Here is a 23907-nt window from a genome sequence, read left to right as displayed (position 1 = left end):
TTGGCAAATGACACCTTTTTCTTGGCTGGGCTTTTATAATTTTGGGCTCCAGTCTTGATTGATTTGCCTTTCACTATTGTAATTTTCTCCTTTATTTCTTAAAAGAAAGATACGAGTCACACATTCATTTTTTTTTATTTCCTAATATCTCCAAAACTTATTTTTGGAAATACATTTTTAGGATTATTTCAACATTCGTAGACGTTGTTGTATATGTCAAATAAATATATTGTATAAATCATTTTGGTAATAATGAAAGACATTCATGTTGATGTATTGTTGACAATTTTTCAAAATTTCCCTTAAAAAATTGACATTATGAAATAAAAATTCATTTTTTATATATGTCAAACTTAGGCTTTTTTTAATGGAGTCGACACTTGTGGTTGTCAACTTCTGGATTACTTAAGCTAGTCAATTCCCCTTTCCTCTTTTATAAGTTGTACGTTTTCATTTGAAAGGAAAGATAAAAAAAAGTCATTCAAAAATATCTTTTTTTCAGAATTGTTTTAGAGATAATGTTATCTTATTATTATTTTTCCAATTGTTAAAAAAAAATTTTGTATGGCATAAAGAAATTGTGTTATTGTTTATGGTTGTCATTGTAGTAAGTTGACGTTACTTTTATTGGATTATTTGTTATTAACAATTGTTGAAATCATTAAAATTACTATGTAATTGTTGTTGTTACATTTGTTGAATATGTTGTATATATGATATATGGAAGTTCTGCTTTTATTTATGGTTGTCATTGTAGTAAGCATTGCTGGTATTCTTGTTATTAAAAATTTGTGAAATTGATAAAGCTTTTTGCAATATTCAAAATGTAATGTTTGATGGCCCAAAGATGACAAATCAACTATTGGCACAAATTCATTTGAATGTAGATATGTATTCGAATGAATAAAGTTATTTTTCTAATCAAACATGACCTTTTAAGAGTGATGCTTCCTTACCTTTCAAAAAAAAAAAGAGTGATGCTTCCTTAAGAAGCATGAAAAGAAGGATTTTAAGGAAAATCCAAGTTGAAAGTACTAACTGAATACCCAATACAAAGTACAAATTTTTGTGATCTAGCAAAAGGGGTTTAATGTTGAAAAAACAAGTTATGAAAAATAGTTTTATTTGCACAGATGAATTTTAGAAATTTTCACAAAACTAGATCTTGATTGTGATATTTTTAGTAATAAATTTCACCAAATTTAGTACTTGTATTTTCGAGTTAGGGAGATTTGTTGAATATTGGACCTAACATCTAAATCCTTCTGGCTTTTAACTAAATGATCTTCTACGCTATTGTTGAACCCTTGAATGCTTAGAGAATGGGCTCTATTTAATAACCAAACATAGGATGAAAAAAAAGGCTTTCTAGTAGGGAAAGTTGACTTTCTCTAAGGGAATCCAAAATCGAAAATTTCAATATCACAAATTTGAATTATAATTTCCAAAAAGCATGCAATGATACGAGCCAAGGAGGTGACACTCAAGGGGTTGTTTTTTCTTGTGGTCCAATCACTCGAAGCAAGGCACGACAATTAAAATTAAAGATGAATGCTTTTGTCCAAGACTTTGTTGCTACAAATTTAAGTCATCATGTTTGTGACGTTGACAAATACGGGAATGCAATTCACTGGACCAATCTTGGAATAGTGAAAGCCCATAAATTGGTGGATTAGTCTTTTATGTATCTTATTATTATTTACTTAATTCTCATTGGTTGGGACACATCACTTATGAGTTAAGTAATTTTATTGGTTAGGTTATTATTTATTTATTTTCTTAGATAATTTTAAAGAGTTTTATTAGGATTCAATTACTCTTGAAAGAGTTTTATTAGAATTCAATTACTCTTGTAATTTTCCAATAAATAGGCTTGCTTTCTACACATTGAGGAGAATAAAAAGAGAGTATTTGTTTTCTTCCAAATTTGTGTGAGGCAAATTTTTGAGAGTAGAGTGATTCTTCTCTTGCTATTTAGTTTGGAGTTTGTTACTTTCGAGAGTATTTCGGAGTTACAAATATTCAATTTTCTTTCCCGTTCATCGGTGTTTCTAGAGGTTCTTCTTCTAGGGTTTTCGTAGGGAGCCGCTCAATCATTGGCGTTTTTGGTTACAAGTTAACCAAGGGTTCCATAGGGCAAATCTATCCTTTTATTATTAATATTATTATTATTTAACTAATTTTATTTATTCTCGTTTTATTTCTAATTTGTGTTTCTCTTGTGTCTAGATCCGGGTTTCCGCATCATGCAATTATAATCTCAAGAGGAGTTTCGACTACATCTATTTATAGGTTGAAAAAACCTAATTCTAATCAAAGTCAAATATATTATTTTAATAAATGCTAAATATATTGTACTCATAAATACTAAATCTTCTAGAAAGAAGATATATTTTGTTTAACTTGACTTGCAAGCAATCTCTTAGAATTTGGGTCACACAACTCTAACAATCTCCACCTTGACACTAATTCTCAACGAACAAGTTTGTCACCTCTTCCATAAAACCCCTTAAGGGTTTAAGTTCAACAATGAACACCAATCAAGTCTAAGTAATGCTCAAACTTGGTTATAGAAAGTGACTTAGTCATCATATCTGTAGGATTTTCATTAGTACTAATTTTGCTCACAACAATATCACCACGAGCAATAATATCATGAAAAAAAATGATACCGAACATCAATGTGTTTTGTTCTCTCATGAAACATTTGATTTTTTGTAAAGAAGATGGCACTCTAATTGTCACAAAATCCTGTACTGATTTGAAGGTCTTCATTGAGTTCACTAAAGAGTCCCTTTAACCAAATAACTTCTTTATAAGCCTCAGTAATCGCCATGTACTCAGCTTCAGTGGTAGACAAAGCGACTGTAGTTTGCAAAGTGGCTTTCCAACTGATTGCACAACCTCTGATTGTAAAAACATAACCTGTGAGAGTTCTTCTTCAATCAAGGTCTCTAGTAAAATCAGCACCAACATACCCAATGACTCCATCTTTAGTTCTTCCAAACTGTAAGCAAACATCAGTAGTACCTCGTAACTATCTTAAAATCTACTGAACTATTTTCTAATGTTAGTTACCGGGATTTGCCATGTATTTGCTAACTGTACTAACTGCATATGATAAATCTGGACGTGAACAAACCAGAGCATACATGAGAGGTCCCACTACACTAGAGTATGGAACATGTGACATGTACTCAATCTCATCATCTGATTGTGGAGACAAAGCCGATGAAAGTCTGAAATGGGTTGCTAAAGGAGTACTAATAGGCTTAGCACTCTGCATGTTGAACCTGCAAAGAACTTTCTCAATGTACCCTTTCTAACTTAGGTACAATTTACTTGCTTTTCTATATTTGAGAATCTCTATACCAAGTATCTTCTTTGCTAGTCCCAAATATTTCATCTCAAATTCTTCACTTAGTTGGGCTTTGACCTTTCGTATCTCTCTTTTATCTTTTGTTGCTATCAACATGTCATCAACATAAATGAGTAGATACACAAAAGAACCATCACTATTTTTCTTAAAGTAAACACAACTATCAAAACTACTTCTTTTGAAATCATAAGAAGTCATAAATGAATCAAACCTCTTGTACCACTGTCTTGGTGACTGTTTCAAACTGTAAAAGGGACTTTTTCAACAAGCAAACATAGTCCTCTTTTTCTGAGACTGTAAAACCCTCTAGTTATTACATGTAAATATCATCTTCAAGTTCTCCATGCAAAAATACAGTTTTTACATCTAACTGCTCAAGCTCTAAATCATACATGGCCACAATACCAAGCAAAGCTCAAATCGAACTATGCTTCACAACTGGGAAGAATACATCTCTAAAGTCCACTCTTGAAATTTGACTGTAACCCTTTGCAACAAGCCTTACTTTATATCTGGGTTCTTCAACTCTTGGAGTCACTTCTTTCTTTTCAAACACCCATTTACAAGGGACAATTTTTTTTTACTTTTAGGAAGTTTCACAAGATCCCATGTTCTACTTTTGTGGAGCGATTCCATCTCCTCTTGAATAGCAAACATCCATTTTTCTGAGTCTTCACAGCTAACCACCTTAGAATAATTAGATGGCTCTTGGTTTGAATCTATATCTTCAGCCACATTTAAAGCATAAGCAACTATATCAGCCTCGACATACTTCTTTGAAGGTTTAGTTTCTCTTCTAGTTCTATTTTTCATGATAGAGTATTGTGGTAAAAAAGTAACTCTATTCTGAATTTGTGTACTGGCTTGAGTAGTCGACTCTGTTGTAGATTCTGGATTAATCTGATGCTCCACCTGCTTTTGATTTTCTTTATTGGAAGAGTCTTTTAAGAGATAAGTTAGGTAGCATAGCAGTTTCATCAAAAACAACATCTCTACTAATTACAACTTTTCTATTTTCAGGACACCATAACTTATACCCTTTTACACCAGCTTTATAAACAAGAAAAAAATATTTAATAGATCTTGGTTCCAATTTTCCATTATCAACATGAGCATACGTAGGACACCCAAAGATCTTTAAATCAAAATAGTTAGCAGGATTACCAGACCATACCTCTTGTGGAGTCATTTTCTCAATTGAAACAGATGGAGATCGGTTGATTAAATCAGAATATTCAGCAGGATTACCAGACCATACCTCTTGTGGAGTCATTTTTTATTAAGTGAAGAAACGGCAATTTTAGAGGAATTTTTTTTCCCTTTCCTGCAATGAGAAATAAAGGGTCAGCGGGTTTAAAGTTTCAGTTGGGGGTTTACGAGGCTTTCTTGGCTGGGCTTTTTGTGGGCTTTTATAATTTTAGGCTCTAGTATTGATTGATTTGCCTTTCGCTATTGTAATTTTCTCCTTTATTTCTTAGAAGAAAGATGCGAGTCATCAACAAATACAATGATTAAACAACACATTCATATTTTTTTTATTTCCTAATATCTCCAAAACTTATTTTTGGAAATACATTTTTAGGATTATTTCAACATTCGTAGATGTTGTTGTATATGTTAAATAAATATATTGTATAAATCATTTTGGGAATAATGAAAAACATTTATGTTGATGTACTGTTGACAAATTTTCAAAATTTCCCTTAAAAAATTGACATTATGAAATAACAATTTATTTTTTATATATGTCAAACTTAGGCTCTTTTTAATGGAGTCGACACTTGTGGTTGTCAACTTTTGGATTACTTAAGCTAGTCAATTCCCATTTCCTCTTTTATAAGTTGTACGTTTTCATTTGAAAGGAAAGATAAAAAAAAAGTCATTCAAAAATATCTTTTTTTTTTCAGAATTTTTCATAATCCCCTCGCAACAATTTCATTATGTGCAAATGTTCTGCAACTCATTCAATTGGATTTTTTTTCATAATTCATAAATTAGTGGTATAATAGTTGGCATTAATGTTTGTAGCCAGTGGTATGTTATTGTTGTATTAATCAAATGTTAAAAGTAAATTTCTAATTGTGTTTTGGAGATAATCACTACACCAAAATAGGCTTTTAGCGGCACTTTTAACGGCGCTTGGAACAAAAACGCCAGTAAAAATCAAGCATTAGCAGCGCTTTATGGAAACCACCACTAAAGATCAAGCATTAGCGGCGTTTCTTGTAAAACACTGCTAAAAATGAGCATTTGCGGCATTTTTTGGAAAAACGCTGCAAAAAACCAAAGCCCAACGGCGTCGTTTTCTTACCTATTAGGGCTTTAGCGGTGTTTTAAAAAAGTGCCGCTAATGCTCGGTGTTTTAGAGGCGGTTTTGAAAAAGCGTCGCTAATGCTCTGGGTTTTAGCGGCGTTTTTTAAAAAGCGCCACTAATGCTCTTGGTTTTAGCGGCGATTTTTAAAAAGCGCCGCTAATGTTTGGGGCTTTAGCGGCATTTTTGAAAAAGTGCCGCTAATGCTCAGTGCCGTGAATGCTGAGGGCTTTAGTGGGCGTTTTTGAAAAAGCACCGCTAAAAACATTTTATCTTAATTGGTTTGTTTAAATTAATTAAATAAAATTCAATTTATTTTTAATTGAATATTTAAAATCTTCAGCAAAAAATAATGACATGTAGAAATAATTTGAAATAAAACACATGGAAAAATTAAAATACTATTATTTAAAATAATTTGAAAGTTTTTTGGGTACATGATTACTGATTGTTTTTTAATTTATATATTAAAAAATTTCTCATATAATCGTAAAAGAGATAGTATTAATTTTAAAATATTGAATTAATTATCACTATAGTTTAGGGTTTTTGGTTTAAGGTATATGATTTATTTAAGATTTAAGGCCGGTTTAAGAGTTACTATTTTAAGGTTTAGGGATTATGGTTTAAGGGTTGGGATTTAAGGTCTAGGGGTTAGGGGTTAGACATTAGGGGTTAAGAGTTAGGGATTTAAGGTTTAGAGATTCAGGGGTTAGGTTAGGGTTTAGGTTTAAATTAATTAGTGTTTTTTAATTTATATATTAAATAAGGTTTAGGGGTTAGTGGTTAAGGGTTTGGGGTTAGGGGTTAGGGGTTAGAGTTTAAGAGTTAGTGATTTAGGGTTTAGAGATTCAAGGTTAGGTTAGGGTTTAATGTTTAGATTAATTAGTATTTTTTAATTTATATATTAAATAAGTTCTTATATAATTGTAAAAGAGATAATAATAATAAATTGTAAAGATTATTAATTTAAAATTGATATGCAATATACAATAATTGAATATAAAAAATTGTAAAATATGAGAGCTTTGGGGGCGTTTATAGCAAAAACACCGCTAATATGTATTAGAATTTTCCAAAACGGTGCCGTTTCATTACAAGAATTTAATTTATTAGTGGCGTTTCTTCTGTAAACGCCAGAGAAGGTAACATTAGCGGCGTTTGAGACTAAAAACGCTGCAAATATGTATTCAAAATTTTCTATACGTCGTCGTTTTAGTTGAGGAATTTAATTTTTATAGTGGCGTTTTTTCAGAAAACGCCGTAATTATGTTTTAAAATTTGCCAAAACGGCGCCGTTTGTCTAAAGGAATGAAATTTTTTTTATGGAAGTAATAGCGGCATTTTTGCCTAAAACACCGCAAATGTCTTAAAATTTCTTTAAACGGCGCCGTTTCTTTACACGGTATTAAACTTATCAGTTTTAAGTGTTATATGCCTTTACTGTCTGAGAAAGAAGGAAATTTGGGAAGAAAACGCAGAGGAAAGCTTGAATCGAAAGGGGAAAAAATACAAAGAAAAAGAAGCAGAGGAGAACTCAGAACCGAAGCAAGGGTTGAATCGATCTACCAAAGCTGCGAAATTTGTATCCCAGGTAAGCCTTTTTCTATCGATTGTTGATCTACATTTAGGGTTTTGTTTCTGTCAAATTTGGGATTTTTTTCGATCGTTATTCTTTTTTTCCTTTTTACTTAACTGTTTTAAAATGCCTAAATTTGTATGTGGATATGCATGAAATACAAAGAAAAAGAAACATAGGAGAACTCAGAAATCAACTGAACCGAAGCAAGGGTTGAATCGAGCATTCAAAGCTGGAAAATTTGTATCCCAGATAAGCCTTTTTTTTATCGATTGTCGATCTACATTTACGGTTTTGTTTCTATCAAATTTGGGATTTTTTCGATGGTTATTCTTATTTTTTTTTCCTTTTTGCTTAACTGTTTTAAAATGCCTAAATTTGTATGTGGATATGCATGGGTTCTATCATTGTTCTTTGGTTTAACTTCAATAAGGAAGGTAGATTCATTCGTAACTTAGATGATGCTCCCTTGCGCCCATTGAAATACACAACTTTAAGATTTTTAAGTTGAAAAATGCAATATGGTGGTCTTCTCTTGGCTGTTTCACTTAAGTCAAGCTCTTCCAAAAACTCTAGTTGCTGAAAACAATAATAAATTAGATTTTATTATATTTCCCTTCCAAAGTTGTTCAAAACCTCTAGGTGTCTTGATTAGATTTTCGGAGCCTTTGAGGTTGAACACTTTTAACTTATACAGGGGCTGCTGAAAACAATAATAAATTAGGTAGAAAAGAGAAAAATTAAGTAAACTCATTTTTGTTGCTCTTTTTTCATCTTAATAAAATTATCATTCATTTTAAAATAAGCTAAAAGACAGGGATAAGATGAATTAGTTTTTACTATATTTCCCTTCCAAAGTTGTTCAATGCGACTATATGGCAAGATATGTACTGCAAAAAGATTGTCCAGTTGGAAGCTTGAAGGCAATGATTTTAAAGGATATTTTATCCATTCTAAAAGCCGTAGCTTGTTAGAAAGAAACTTGAAATTATCACAACTTGAGAGGCAATGAACTTTGAGCAATCTCAATTTTTAATTTAATTATATATTACTGATTTTCTGACGTTAACCTGTTTTTTTTGTTTGGTATTCAAAATTCTGCTAAAAAGGAAAGAAAAAAAAGGGATTTTGGTGAAATGATTATAAAATAAAAGAAGAAGAGAAGAAGAAAAATGGATGAAACAATTATGGTGATTTTGATTCATGAATCCAACAAAGATTTTGCATTGTCCACATAACTTAAAAAGTGCTGTAGCTTCCAGGTTATGAGTTTTGAAATATTTTCTTTAATTTCATAATCCTTTTCTTTAATTTCATGCGACCAACTAGTAAAATGCCTATAGAAAGTGCTTGCATTATTAATTTTATGCATTATTAAAATTTTATTGTATTCAATTAAAATTTTTTTGAATATAAAGATTCAAAATAAATGAAATTTATTTATTTTAGTGTATTTTCCCTAGTTATTTTTGTTATAGTTTGAAATTAATTGAATAGTATTAAATTATGATGTACATGCGATGTGGGAAAAATCTTTAACAAATATATTAATAAAAAGTGATGTAAAAAATAAATGAGGTTTTGATTGAATTAGTAAAATAAACACACTAAAAATTATGATGTTTTAGATTTAAATCATATCACTTTTAAATTTACTTATTTTAAAAAATATAGACAATTTAAATATATTATAATTTCCGATTTAATAGAATAAATTATATTTGATTAATTTACATAATTTTACATAACTTATAAATTTTTAATATATAACTTACATAACTTATTAATATTTATATACTTTTTTAATATATATTTTTTTAAAAATTTATCAATCATATCATAACTTACATAACTCAAATTTATCAATCATATCATAACTTATATATAAACTTACATACATAAATAAAATTTATATATAAACTTGCACAATACATAACTTACATAATAACTTACATGACTTATATATAAACTTATATATAACTTGCATAACTTTCATGTTGTGTTATATGCTTGTTGAATGGTGGAATTTAATCCTTCAAATTGACTATAATTAAACTGTTATGAATTTTGACATGATTTGTAATTGTTTTATGGTTAAATTCTGCTATTAATCTTTGTATCATATCTAATTTATGGATTTAGTTTTTGTATTATAATTTGGTCAATTTTAATTTTTATATTTTTTCGATTTAATCCAAGTGCTTCAGTTTGGTTATTTGTAGTTTTATGTTTTTTTTTTTTGAGTTTTAAAATTTCAATTTTAACTCAAAGGATAGCCCGTAAATTCTTGGTTCTTTTACAAGTATTATATGAAAATAACAAGTTGATATGTGATAATATATGTTTGTTGTATAAGATCTTGAAAAGAATAGAATTTAACATATGTTTTTTGGAATTCAAAATTTTAAAAGTAGTTAAATTAAATTTGCAATTTATGCATAGTACAGGGATTAATGACATAAATTGAGTTTATTTTTAACATTGAATGATTTTTTTTGTGAATGTGGTTTGAAAAAGAAAAGAAAAGACTAGAGATGGAGAACTCAAGTTCCAGCAGCGAGTTGCAGAAGCTCATAGAAGCCATAAAAATTTCAGAGGTAAGCTTTTATTATTGTTGTTGTTGAAAATTTACTTTCCATTTCATTGCATTTCCATCTTTTTTGGATATTCTTTAGCGATTCAAGAAGTTATCTATGGTAATAGTTGAGGGTTTGCAGTTATGGAAATGGTAATGGTTTTTTTGGTTCTTGAGAAATTTGAAATGAAAAAGAAAATTATTGTACATTGCAGGTGGTAGAAGGCCATACAGAACTGATTGCCAAAGTAGCAGATTTACATTTATCTGAGCAATCTGATGTGAAATCTCTTGCTGAATCCCTAATTGTATCTACTTTATTGCTGTTTTCTTATAATGTTTTTTTCAATTTTTTCGGGTGCATAATTTTGTTTTTCTATTTCTCAAGTATGTAAACTTTTCTCGAAATATTTACTCTAAAGATGAGGAATTTTGGGAAGGATTGAAAGATTAGGTCGGCTTATGTGGAGTTCTCTTTTGAATTAGATTTGGTTGTCTCCTTCTGTTGTCATGTTATTGAAAGATTTGAATTCTGGGAAGGATTGAAAGATTTGGTTCTCTCACTTCTTTACTTCCTATTTGCAAATGGGTATATTTTATTTTTCATATTTTAACTCCTTTTTGTAAATATTGAAGGTCTGTGACTTGTATTGCGGCGGCGGAGCTGATGCAGAAAAATGTTCTCTAAGTTATTTTTTTGTGAAAAGAGAGAAATATATTCTGGTAAAAGTGACAGTTTTGCTTTAACTTTTAAAAAGATTGAATCTATTGAATGCTTTTCTCTTCTCCTGCCCTTACAGCACATTCATTTGACAGGATAATTTGGGAACCCTGTTGCAAGAGAAGGACATTCAGGCTGATCTAGTCTGTTGCTTGCAGCATTTGCAGGTATTTTGTGTAGTTTAAGTTGTCAACATTGGGTTTTGATTTGTCATGTGAACAAATATGATGAATCTGAAGTGCATTTCTATTCTTCTATTTGCAGTTAAGATTTGAAACTGAAGACAAAGCAAGGAGACTTCTAAGTGTCATTTTTGTTGAAACCAGGGGGTTATTTTTAGGTATTACTCTTGAAAAAGTGTTTGCCAAAAACTGTTGTTTCTGGATTTGTGTATTTTCCTTTTTTTTTCTTATGGTTACTACTGCACCTGTTTCTGGGAGGTGATTGTGTAAACATTTTAGTGTGCTATAGTTATTGTAAGAATATTTTTAACATTGTTAATTTTAATATTATTGTAAGAATATTTTGAATTATAATTCAGTTATGAATTTATATCATATATTTTTCATTGAATTTGAAGAATCATTTAAATTTTCCGTTTTTGGTTGGATTTTATGTTACAAGAAGGATTGTAAATGGATGAAAATAGGATGTTACAAATTTGCCAAAATTAGTGGCGCTTTTTCATAAGCCCCGCTAAAGAACTGTATTTTTAGCGGCGTTTGTGATAAAAGCACCGCAAAAGATCATATTCATTGGCGGCGTTTGTGGGTAAAGCGCCGCTAAAGATCATGTTCTTTAGCGGCGTTTTTTTATATAAACACCGCAAAAGTTAGCCACGTTGTCAATAGCGGTATTTTTGCGGCGCTAGTTAAAGTGCCACAAATACTTTTAGCGACACTAAAAAGCATCGCTAAAGGCCTAAAAAATGCCGCTAAAAGCCTGTTTTGGTGTAGTGAATGTTATCTTATTATTAATTTTTCAATTGTTAAAAATTTGTTTTTTTGTATGGCATAAAAAAATTGTGTTATTGTTTATGGTTGTCGTTGTAGTAAGTTGATGTTACTTTTATTGGATTATTTGTTATTAACAATTTTTTAAATCATTAAAATTATTATCGAATTGTTGTTGTTACATTTATTGAATATGTTGTTTATATGATATATAGAAGTTCTGCTTTTATTTATGGTTGTCATTGTAGTAAGCATTGCTGGTATCCTTGTTATTAAAAATTTGTGAAATTGATAAAGCTTTTTGCAATATTCAAAATGTAATGTTTGATGGCAAAGATGACAGATCAACTATTGGCACTAATTCATTTGAATGGAGATATTTATTCGAATGAATGAAGTTATTTTTCCAATCAAACATGACCTTTTAAGAGTGATGCTTCCTTAAGAAGGATTTTGAGGAAAATTCAAGTTGAAAGTACTAAGTGAATATCCAATACAAAGTACAATTTTTTGTGATCTAGCAAAAGGGGTGTAAATGTTGAAAAAACAAGTTATGAAAAATAGTTTTATTTGCACAGATAAATTTTAGAAATTTTCACAAAACTAGATCTTGATTGTGATATTTATAGTAATAAATTTCACCAAATTTAGTACTTGTATTTTTTCAGTTAGGGAGATTTGTTAAATATTGGACCTAGCATCTAAATCCTTCTGGCTTTCAACTGAATGATCTTCTACGCTATTGTTGAACTCTTCAATGCTTAGAGAATGGGTTCTATTTAATAACCAAATATAGGATGAAAACTAAGACTTTATAGTAGGGAAAGTCGACTTTCTCTAAGGGAATCCAAAACCGAAAATTTCAATATCACAAACTGGAATTATAATTTCCAAAGAGTATGCAATTATAATCTCAAGAGGAGTTTCGACTACATCTATTTATAGGTTGAAAAAACCTAATTCTAATCAAAGTCAAATATATTATGTTAATAAATGCTAAATATATTATTCTCATAAATACTAAATCTTCTAGAAAGAAGATATATTTTGTTTAACTTGACTTGCAAGCAATCTCTTAGAATTTGGGTCACACAACTCTAACAATCTCCACCTTGACACTAATTCTCAACGAGTAAGTTTTTCACCTTTTCCATAAAACCCCTTAAGGGTTTAACTTCAACAATGAACACCAATCAAGTCTAAGTAATGCTCAAACTTGGTTATAGGAAGTGACTTAGTCATCATATCTGTAGGATTTTCATTAGTACTAATTTTGCTCACAACAATATCACCATGAGCAATAATATCATGAAAAAAAATGATACCGAACATCAATGTGTTTTGTTCTCTAATGAAACATTTGATTTTTTGTAAAGAAGATGTCACTCTAATTGTCACAAAATCCTGTACTAATTTGAAGGTCTTCATTGAGTTCACTAAAGAGTCCCTTTAACCAAATAGCTTCTTTACAAGCCTCAGTAATCGCCATGTACTCAGTTTTAGTGGTAGACAAAGAAACTATAGATTGCAAACTGGCTTTCCAATTGATTGCACAACCTCCGATTGTAAAGACATAACCTGTGAGAGATCTTTTTCGATCAAGGTCTCTAGTAAAATCAGCACCAACATACCCAATGACTCCATCTTTAGTTCTTCCAAACTGTAAGCAAACATCAGTAGTACCTCGTAACTATCTTAAAATCCACTGAACTGTTTTCCAATGTTATTTACCGGGATTTGCCATGTATCTGCTAACTGCACTGACTGCATATGATAAATCTGGACGTGAACAAACCAGAGCATACATGAGAGATCCCACTACACTAGAGTATGGAAAATGTGATATGTACTCAATCTCATCATCTGATTGTGGAGACAAAGCCGATGAAAGTCTGAAATGGGTTGCTAAAGGAGTACTAATAGGCTTAGCACTCTACATATTGAACCTGCAAAGAACTTTCTCAATGTACCCTTTCTGACTTAGGTACAATTTACTTGCTTTTCTATATTTGAGAATCTCCATACCAAGTATCTTTTTTGCTGGTCTCAAATATTTCATCTCAAATTCTTCACTTAGTTGGGCTTTAACCTTTCTTATCTCTCCTTTACTTTTGCTGCTATCAACATGTCATCAACATAAAGAAGTAGATACACAAAAGAACTATCACTTTTTTTCTTAAAGTAAACACAACTGTCAAAACTACTTCTTTTGAAATCATAAGAAGTCATAAATGAATTAAAACTCTTGTACCACTGTCTTGGTGACTGTTTTAAACTATAAAGGGACTTTTTCTGCAAGCAAACATAGTCATCTTTTTCTGAGACTGTAAAACCCTCTGGTTGTTACATGTAATTATCCTCTTCAAGTTCTCTATGCAAAAATACAGTGTTTTCATCTAACTGCTCAAGCTTTAAATCATGCATGGCCACAATACCAAGCAAAGCTCAAATCGAACTATGCTACACTACTGGGGTGAACACCTCTGTGAAGTCCACTCTGGGAATTTGACTGTAACCCTTTGCAACAAGCTTTACTTTATATCTGAGTTCTTCAACTCTTGGAGTCACTTCTTCCTTTTTAAACACCCATTTACAAGGGACAACCTTTTTTACCTTTAGGAAGTTTTATAAGATCCCATGTTCTGTTTTTGTGGAGTGATTCCATCTCCTCTTGAATAACGAACATCCACTTTTCTGAGTCTTCACAGCTAACCGCCTTAGAATAATTAGATGGCTCTTGGTTTGCATCTATATCTTCAATCACATTTAAAGCATAAGCAACTAAATCAGCCTCGACATACTTCTTTGAGGGTTTAATTTCTCTTCTAGTTCTATTTTTCGCAATAGAGTATTATGGTAAAGAAGCAACTCTATTCTGAATTTGTGTATTAGCTTGAGGAGTCGACTCTATTGTAGATTCTGGATTAATCTGATACTCCACCTGCTTTTGATTTTCTTTATTGAAAGAGTCTTTAAGAGATAAGTTAGGTAGCATAGCAGTTTCATCAAAAACAACATCTCTACTAATTACAAATTTTCTATTTTTAGGACACCATAAGTTATACCCTTTCACACTAGCTTTATAGCCAAGAAAAATACATTTAATAGATCTCGGTTCCAATTTTCCATTATCAACATGAGCATACGCAGGACACCCAAAGATCTTTAAATCAGAATAGTTAGCAGGATTACCAGACCATACCTCTTGTGGAGTCTTTTTGTCAATGGAAACAGATGTAGATCGATTGATAAAAAAATATGCAGTAGAGGCTGCTTCGGCCCAAAATGTCTTTTGTAAGTTGGCATTTGACAACATACATCGAACCTTCTCCATGATCATTCTTTTTATTAGTTCTGCAACTCCGTTTTGCTGTGGAGTATGACAAACTATCAAGTGTCTCACAATCTATTCTGACTTGCACAGTTTATTAAACTCATCAGAACAGAACTCTAAGCCATTGTCTGTGCGGAGGTGTTTTATTTGGTTTCTCGTCTATTTTTCAATCATATTTTTTCAAGACTTAAATGCGGAAAACACATCGCTTTTCTGCTTCAGGAAGAATGCCCAAATTTTTCTAGAAAAATCATCCATAAAAGTTAGCATATAATTAGCTTCACGTCTCGAAGGCACTCTAGATGGCCCTCACAGATCATAATGAATATACTCTAACATTCCCTTTGTGTTATGGATTCCTCTAGTGAATCAAACTCTCTTTTGCTTCCCAAAAACGTAGTGCTCACAGAATTTTAGCTTGTAAATTCCTTGCCCATCAAGAAGTCCTCTTTTTCTCAATCCTATCATGCCATTCTCACTCATATGCCGTAGGCGCATATGCCAAAGTTTAGTAATATCATCTTCTGACAAGGAAGAGGAAGCGACAGATGCATCACCAATAATAGTAGAACCCTGCAAAATATATAACTTGGCTGTCTTTCTCTGCCCTTTCATCACAACGAGGTCACCTTTGGAAATCTTCAAAACCCCACTTTCAGCTGTGTATCTGTACCTTTTGAATCAATAGTACTCAACGAAATTAAATATCTCTTCAATTCTGGAACATGTCACACGTCACTAAGTGTTCTGACAACTCCATCAAACATCTTAACTTTAATCGTTCCAACACCTGTAATTTTACACGAAGCATTATTTCCCATCAAAATAACACCTTCAGACACTATTTCAGAAGTTGTAAACCAATCCCGATTGGGACTCATGTGGAAGGTGTAGCCCGAATCAAGAATCCACTTCTCGCTCACTTTAGAATTGTTGACAGAAGCGACTAGAAGTTCATCATCGCTGTAGTCTTCTACAACATCAGCTTCACCGAAATTTTCTAGTTGCTTTTCCTTTTAAATCGTAGCCTCCCTTTTGATCTTATTCTGTAGCTTATAGCACTCAGATTTAATGTGCTCTTTCTTCTTGTAGAAGTTACAAGTTTTACCTCTATTTGAAGACTTTGATTTACCCTTAAATTTACTGTGAGGATTCTGTTCCTGTGTCCTTCCATGATCATCATTAGCATTCCAATCTTTTCTCCCACGAACAATGAGACCCTCTCTCTTAGAGTCGGGTTTAACCACAATATGCTTTATCTTATCATACGAGGTCAAAGAATCATAAACTTCATCAATTGTGAGAGACTCACGGCTTTAAAATCGTGTCTCTAAAGGTTGAATAAGATGGGGGCAACGAAAAAAGTAGAATCAACCCTAGATCTTCCTTATCATATTGAACCTCCATGGCCTCTAGGTTTGAAAGAATTTCTTTAAACACTGTTAAGTGTTCGTGCACAGACGCACCTTCTTCCAAACGATGAGTATAAAGACAATGCTTCATATGTAACTTGCTGGTTAGAATTTTCGACATTCATATTTGTTCCAGCCTCTTCCATAATGCATTGGCAGTCTTCTTCTTCATCACATCCTGCAAAATTTCGTTAGACAAATACAGATGTAATTGTGTTAGCGCCTTTAGATCCTTACGCTTCTTCTCTTCATCTGTTAATATCGAAGGCATATTATCTATCTCTAGTAGGGCATCCTCTAGATCCATCTGCAACTGCTTATAGCTTAATCTGCCACAACGCAAATCTGGTGTTGCGATCCAACAGCAAAATTTCATACTTCAAAGACGCCATTACCATGATCGAGATGAACAACCCGAAAGCTCTGATACCAATTTGTAAAAATAGAACGTCGATAATGATAATATATCACAAAGAAAAAAGAAATAAAAATAAAAAACACGCAGATTTTTACGTGGAAACCCTTTCGAGAAAAAACCACGGACAGAGGAGAACAAAATTCACTATGTCGAATTCGAATGATTTAAATAGGAGTTTCAACTACATCTATTTATAGGTTGAAAAAACCTAATTCTAATCAAAGTCATATATTATTTTAACAAATGCTAAATATATTATACTCATAAATACTAAATCTTTTAGAAAGAAAATATATTTTATTTAACTTGACTTATAAGCAATCTCTTAGAATTTGGGTCGCACAACTCTAACAAATACTCATGAAAAATAGAATTTATTGAACTCCAAGAAAATAACCCAAATAAAGTTTTTACTAAAATTCAACAAAGAATCCCAATATCTTTTCTTATTATTTTTGCTAGCTCCTAGTCACTATATATAGGGGAAAATTACAAGAGTTCTACTAGAATACTAAGAGAGGGGAAATAATATTTTAAAATAAAAGAAAAGAAAAGTTCTACTAGAACTCTATAAGGTAGGCGGCAAACACTAGGATTACCATCAAAGTGTGTTGTCCATTTGCCTATTAATTGGGCTCTCTAGGGCTTTTCATGTATTGAGTATAGATGTATGTGTAGTTGAGTTTTAAATTAAATTAAAATAAGCTCATATAATTATTCAACACAATTCTAATTTCATCAAAGTTATAAAAACTTTATCGTATTAGATATTATGAGTAAATAAATTGAATTGTCTTATTTAGTAAAATTGTAATGACTAATTAATTTAATTTTCACTTTGGACACAATTATTTAATTACATTCAATTAAATAATAATCCAAATAAATTAAATTAATTGCTAAGTTGTCTCTTCTTACTTTGAGAAAATACATTTACTGTGTATAATAATTCATAGAATCTATTTTTCATACATCATTTCATCCATTTATAAAATGGTTCTTATAAGCAATCAATGCAGAGTTATATTGAGCTAGCGGAAGGATCGATCAGACATATATAATTAAGAGTCAATTAATTTGTAATTAAGTTCTAACTCTTCATCTTTAATTACAAATTAATTAGTCATGGAATGGAACACCTCTCACTCGTTAAAGTAACAAAATTAAAATTAACCCACTGTATGTAATATCTTAATCCAAGAAAGTAGCTGACAGTACGATTACAAATAAAAATAACAAGAAAAATAAGTATCGTATGCAATTTTATCTAATTGCTTTAATATTCCATATTTGTTGGATTATTCTCTCTTTGGCATTTAACATATACTCATTAACTTGTTGGTCCTTGACCTATTTCTTAATCATTTAAATTGATATTTGAATTTATATAACTAAGATTATTAGGATCATTTTTCATGTACTCTTCAAAGTATGAACCATCTCAATCCAGCTACAAATGAAGTTATGAAGTATGCAACATTCTAGCACGATCCGACCTTATTTTTTAGACTATATTGAGGTGGTATTGTTGATATGGGAATTTTTTTAAAATAGCAAATGTCCTCTCAACTATTGGAAATATACTGTTGCAAAAATAAAACTGTTAGCGTTGATAGGAAATCAAACTGAGTGTAAATAAATAAAGAAATTATTGTGTCATGGAATAATCACTGCTTTAGAAGTAAATTTGCCTTGATCGACATAATCGTGTAGTGGATGTCACCTCCCAAGGTTAACACAATACTTCAATATTTGTACACTTGAATAAAGAAGGTGGAACACAATTATTATTGCTCTTCTCGAAAGGAATCGAAACCGAAAAAACAAAAATAGTTGGTCGAAAAATAAACTGGAAAAAAATCGACGAAACCACACTAGGTTTAATTCCCAGAAAAGATTGGAGGGGTCACAAATGATCCCATTTAAAAGAAATCTCCTAGACAAAATTTCCCTCTCGTGTAATTTCGTAGAACACAAGAATTTAGAGAACAGAAGGATGAAAGAAGTTGTTTTTTCTCTTGTTGTGTTCTATGAAAATTGAGGAGAATGGCTTTCTATTCTATTTGTTGAAGGGGCAAAATGATAAATTTGCAGAGTCAATTTCCTAAAAAATCTCAATAGCTAGATTCTAATTCTTTCAAATCGTAACCGTTTAAAAGCTAGATTTTAATTTTGTCAAATCGTAACTGTTTAAAAATATTTTTTTTCAATTTCTTTGCGTTACCAACATTTCCCCACCAGTGCAAAATAATTTTTGTAAACATGATAAAAAAGGGTAAAACATGAGAAGAGAAATAGCAAAATTAGCCACTGAAGCAGTAGTATCTTGTGGATTTGAACTAGTACATAGTGAAATGAGTGATTCTTCACTTTAACAAGTGAGAGAATTTTAAAGTTGTTAAGATAAGGATTAACTCATGACACACAACTAATTTTAGATTCAATTGATGTTCTACAATAGATCAACAAATTTTAGCCAATACACCTCGGGATGCTGGTAAGTGCTCTAGAAAGACTACCTAATGTCTTTCATAGAAGATGGCTAGTCCTTCACACTTACGTAGGTGATTTCATCAAATCTATCTCAATATAGACCATCCGAATTAGGACTATGAAATCATTAAGAGCATTTATTGAGCTCATCCTCTCAAATTTAAATTCGTTTAATTCATCAAGTCCATTTCAATATAATCACCCAAATTCTAGGATATGAACTCATTAAGAGTAATAAAATCAACCGCACATGTTGGTGAATTCATCAAGTCTCAATAGGACTACCCAAATCCTAGGATATTAATTCATTAAGAGTGAGAACTTAACCTTATACATGTACATTGTTCGCCATAGGGATAGGTAGAATGTACACTATAAGGCCTTCCATGGTTTTGTTTGACCACATTGAACTTAAAGAACTAAATTGGGTATTCACTATGAATTCCTCAACCATTTGGCTTAAGATTTGTCACCCTCGATGAATCAAGAACTACTTTCCTACTTAACCCGTTAGTTAGTAGATCAGCTAGGTTCTTTTTAGACCTCACGTACTTCAAAGCAAGTACTACATTCTCCCATAAAGGAATCTTTGCAAGTAAATTTGTCACGCCCCATATTTTCTATTTTAATTTTGTTATTTCATGTGCAAGCAAGTAATTAGTCTAGTGGTAAGGAGCTTAATTAATTTCCTTAAGATCCTATGTTCAATTCCCTTCACCTATATATTTATTTAGAATTTTTTTTCCACATTAAACCTTGGTCAAACCCCCTTGTGTCGTCCATACATAGTTGCCATGCAATGGAAGATTCTTTCCTTGCTTATCTAGTCAACCTTCCCCCAATATCCCCATTTTCACTCTATTGGTTCCCTCATGATCCATCTTTTTTTTCCCTTTGTCCCCTTGTTGCCATTTTTCCTTCATTTACCATGCTATTATTGTCCGATGCACCTAGACACGATAGAATCACATTTTTTTATTCCAACTTTTCTCTCCTTCATTTTCTCTATTATTCCTCCTTCAACCACCATTTATTTTACTTTTTGCCACCTAATCACCACTGTTGGCCACCACTTTCTCACCGAACCATTACCACATCATCATCAAAACTACCCTTTCTTCCACACCTCATCACCGTTGCACCACCACCGCACTACCGTCATTCTGCCATCGTAGTATTGTCGTACTACCACTGTGTTAGTCATTGTTCTTCGCCATTTTTCATTTCCTCTTCAATTCTTTAGTTATAATTGAACTTCTATTCCTCCTCTCGTATTTTCATAGATCATTTCTAGTCCTAATCTATTCTTTTTTATTTTGGATGATGATTTCTCCTGAGATAATTCTCCTCCATCGAATCGTTATTCCAGTGATTGTTGATCTCTCCAACTCAATCTTAGTAACATAAGTATCAATAGGAAACCTATATCAATTTTTTCATTACGTATAATCGAGTATAGAAACTGATTTTTACATGATATTTTGAAAGGTTGACTTGATTATTCGGATTCTCTTCATCCATAAGAAATCAATTGAACTTCGTCATCGAAACAAAATAAGAGCAAGTCCTCTACTCACTCCCTTATGAGTTTGAGATTGAATTCATGACCAAGGCTAATAAATGTATTTTAATGATAAATCATTATTTGAACCAGACCAAGTGGGAGATCTGTTTAATTTTGTCATCACTAAATATTGGAGTTTAGATCTAAAGGCAAAACTAATCATCAGGTGTGGGTACAACTCAATATTAAATATACATACATGATTCGTTGTTAAATAAAATATTTATATATATTAATAATTGAGACACTGTTAAGTTCTTTATAATACGAAATAATATGAATACATTACGTATCCAAAAAAGGATGTTAAACCTATAAAAAAGGTGATTCACAAGTAAGTATTTTCGAACTATGCAGTTTGTGATTGTATGATTATGTTGATTTGATTCAATGTTAATTGTGAAAATATGTTTAAATTCCAATACTTGTGATGTGTGATATATTAGCATTATATGATATGCATGATATATAAATCATGCCACTGATATTGAAATTGAGATATGATTCACATGTTAAGCATGCCCATTGTACTGATTATAAATCTGATTCACATGTTAAGCATGCACATTAAAAATACTATTTTATATGCCATATCACAAGCTCTCGATTAATGCTATGAATCACACATACCAGCAGCGACTCCGGACACTCACCAATTACACTTCTGCTTACAAGTCGAAAGCTCAAACAAGCTTTTTCTTACCTTTAGGCTTGTTCATAGTGGCTTCCGATTGACCCAACACTTAACACACATAACAAACATATTCCAAACTCATCAAAAAATAGCCTTGCACACAACCGAACAACAAGAAATACACAATTCAAGCCTCTCCTTTTTCACTATCGAAAACTAGCTAGTTTTGTCGAAAATAAAGTTGACACCCTAACCTTGTTTCTAAACCTCCATTTTGATTTCAAAAATCTTAAATAACATTTAATATCATATCTAAACAACTAATTTCACCTTAATATGTAATCCTAATTTTTTCAAAAAATAGAAGCTTTTAAGAACATGTAAAAGGGGAAAACACTTTATTCTTAAACATTCGGTTATGAACTATCAAATTGAAGTGAAATACCTTCTAATTAGGGTAGAATGAATAAAAAATAACTTCAAAAACACAAGCTTACTCAATATTTCGAGATCTACCATTTTTTTAATCCAAACATACTTTAAAAATATCTAATCCAAATCTACTCATTTAAAATTCGATTTGAATTAACATCACTCTTTATTTAAGCATAGAAAGTTAGAATATTACCTTGATTTGATGAAAATGACAATTTACAACTCTAATTTAGGATTTGAACTCAAGAAGAACAATGACGAATTTGAGGAAGAAACACGTTTTTCGTTTGAAATTGGGGGTTGTTTTGGTGTTTGTAAGATTAATAAATCTAAAAGAATGAACTGATTCTGAAAGAAATCTCTAATTTTAGGTTTTGGAAAACTTTTGAATAGTTTAGTTTAAGAGATGAAGGAGAAAACGGTGGGTGTTCTTTTGTAGAAGACTAATTTAACAAATGGGGCATTTTGTCCTTTTGGTCACTCCTTATTCCCCCATTTTCCAAGAAGGTCCTAAATCAAATAAAATCCTTTTTTTTTCAAATTAGACCTCAACATTAAATTTTATTTTAAGCTAGTTAATAAAATAAAAACCCAAATATGTAATTTTAATTCTTTAATTACTCACTTACAACCCTAATTTTTTATACTTGACACAACTCCCGATTTAAAGACTCGATTCTACTAACCCAGTTTTCAGGGCATGACAAGCATTGTATGGTCGCAAATGTGAAACACCTCTGTGTTGGACCAAGTTGGGGGAAAAGAAGATATTTGGTTCGGATTTGGTATAGGAGACTGAGAATGTTGTTAAGATGATTCAAGATTGACTGAGAGTGACATCAGATCGACAGAAAACCTTCGCTGACCTGAGGAGGAAAGATATAAAATTCAGTGTTAGGGACCAAGTATTTCTTAAAGTATCACTATGGAAGAAGGTACTGAGCTTTGGTCGTAAGGGAAAGCTGAGTCCGAGGTTTATTGGACCTTATTGAATACTTAAGAAGGTAGAACACAATTGGTATTACTCTTCTCGAAAGGAATCAAAATCGAAAAAACAATAGCAATTGGTCAGAAATCTGATCAGAAAATAAACAGGAAGAAAACTAACGAAACCACACTAGGTTCAATTCCCAAGAAAGATTGGAGTGATCTCACTTAAAATCCAATCTCATAGACAGAATTTCCCTTTCGTGTAATTTCGCAGAACACCAGAATTTAGATAACAAAAGGATGAGAGAAGTTCTTCTCTTATTGTGTTCTATGAAAAATAAGGAGAATGACCTCCTATTTATACTAATTTTTGAAGGGACAAAACGATAAATTTGCAAAGTCAATTTCCTAAAAACTCCCAATAATCAGACTCTGATTGTGCCAAATTGTAACCGTTTAGAAGCTAGATTCTGATTTTATCAAATCGTAACTGTTTAAATATATATATTTCAATTTCTTTACATTACCAATATTTTTTTAGAATAACAAATATTCTCTAAACCACATTTCGAAGTTTTGAATGTCTTAAATTAAATAGTTCACGAACCATTTTTAGTGTTTGTTTTTAACTCCATTCTCTCAAATAGTATTGTACCCCACGAAATAGTACAAGAAAACTTTTTATATTTACATAACTAGTTTTATGAATTATTGGATGCAATTCTTAAACCAATTTTGGGATTTGTCTTAAACACATTTCTTAGCACTCTAAAATCTAAAATCTAAACCAACTTTGTAATTCTTTGATTGTAATTGGTTTTATAAACCTAATTCCGCATTTGACTTATGCTAGGCTGTCAAATTGCAAATCAAAATTCTTTTTTATATAATATTTCAGTTACTATTATTCACCCGGCCCAAATTAGGCCCAAAATAATATAGAATTTATAACAGTTTTTAAAAAAAGGTTTTATAGAACTTATGTGAGGGTGCTTATATACGTTTCGATGCAAAACGAATATGGAATTTATAATATAGCCTTCCTAAACCTAATTTGCTATTAGGTAAAAGATTGAGTGAAACATTTAGACTTGATGTGCTCTTTAGCAAAATATTTTTTATCGAATAATAAATATATAATTATATTTTAAAAATAAAATATATGTCCT

The 23907-nt window shown here is 31.3% G+C and overlaps 1 protein-coding gene across 4 annotated transcripts; it reads left to right on the top strand.

Annotated features, from left to right (window-relative positions):
- Window positions 1-7089: 7089 nt before the first annotated feature.
- Window positions 7090-11086, top strand: LOC107950198 (uncharacterized). Of its 4 annotated transcripts, none has more exons than XM_016885001.2 (6): window positions 7090-7284; window positions 9787-9866; window positions 10060-10125; window positions 10481-10567; window positions 10661-10732; window positions 10830-11086. In XM_016885001.2, exons 1-6 carry the CDS (start codon window positions 7125-7127, stop codon window positions 11007-11009), a joined length of 645 nt encoding a protein of 214 aa, XP_016740490.2. In that variant the 5' UTR covers window positions 7090-7124; the 3' UTR covers window positions 11010-11086. The 4 variants fall into 4 exon arrangements, with proteins under 4 accessions (XP_016740490.2, XP_016740489.2, XP_016740491.2 ...); XM_016885000.2 differs by having other exon boundaries at window positions 10060-10152; XM_041103459.1 differs by lacking the exon at window positions 7090-7284 and adding an exon at window positions 7494-7512 and having other exon boundaries at window positions 10060-10152.
- The last annotated feature ends 12821 nt before the right edge of the window (window positions 11087-23907 follow it).

This window comes from Gossypium hirsutum, chromosome D10 (genome assembly GCF_007990345.1).
Source record: "Gossypium hirsutum isolate 1008001.06 chromosome D10, Gossypium_hirsutum_v2.1, whole genome shotgun sequence".
Taxonomy (NCBI): Eukaryota; Viridiplantae; Streptophyta; class Magnoliopsida; order Malvales; family Malvaceae; genus Gossypium; species Gossypium hirsutum.
Note: the sequence above shows the minus strand (reverse complement) of the source record. Positions and strands in the feature narration are given on the sequence as shown.

What these genes read in the sequence shown, in the direction of transcription:
- LOC107950198 (XM_016885000.2), top strand. Translation starts at nt 7,125, where the DNA reads ATGCCTTTACTGTCTGAGAAAGAAGGAAATTTGGGAAGAAAACGCAGA. An exon ending in AAGCCATAAAAATTTCAGAG is followed by an intron (nt 9,867 to 10,059) that starts GTAAGCTTTTAT and finishes TGTACATTGCAG; the next exon opens with GTGGTAGAAGGCCATACAGA. An exon ending in CTCTTGCTGAATCCCTAATT is followed by an intron (nt 10,153 to 10,480) that starts GTATCTACTTTA and finishes TAAATATTGAAG; the next exon opens with GTCTGTGACTTGTATTGCGG.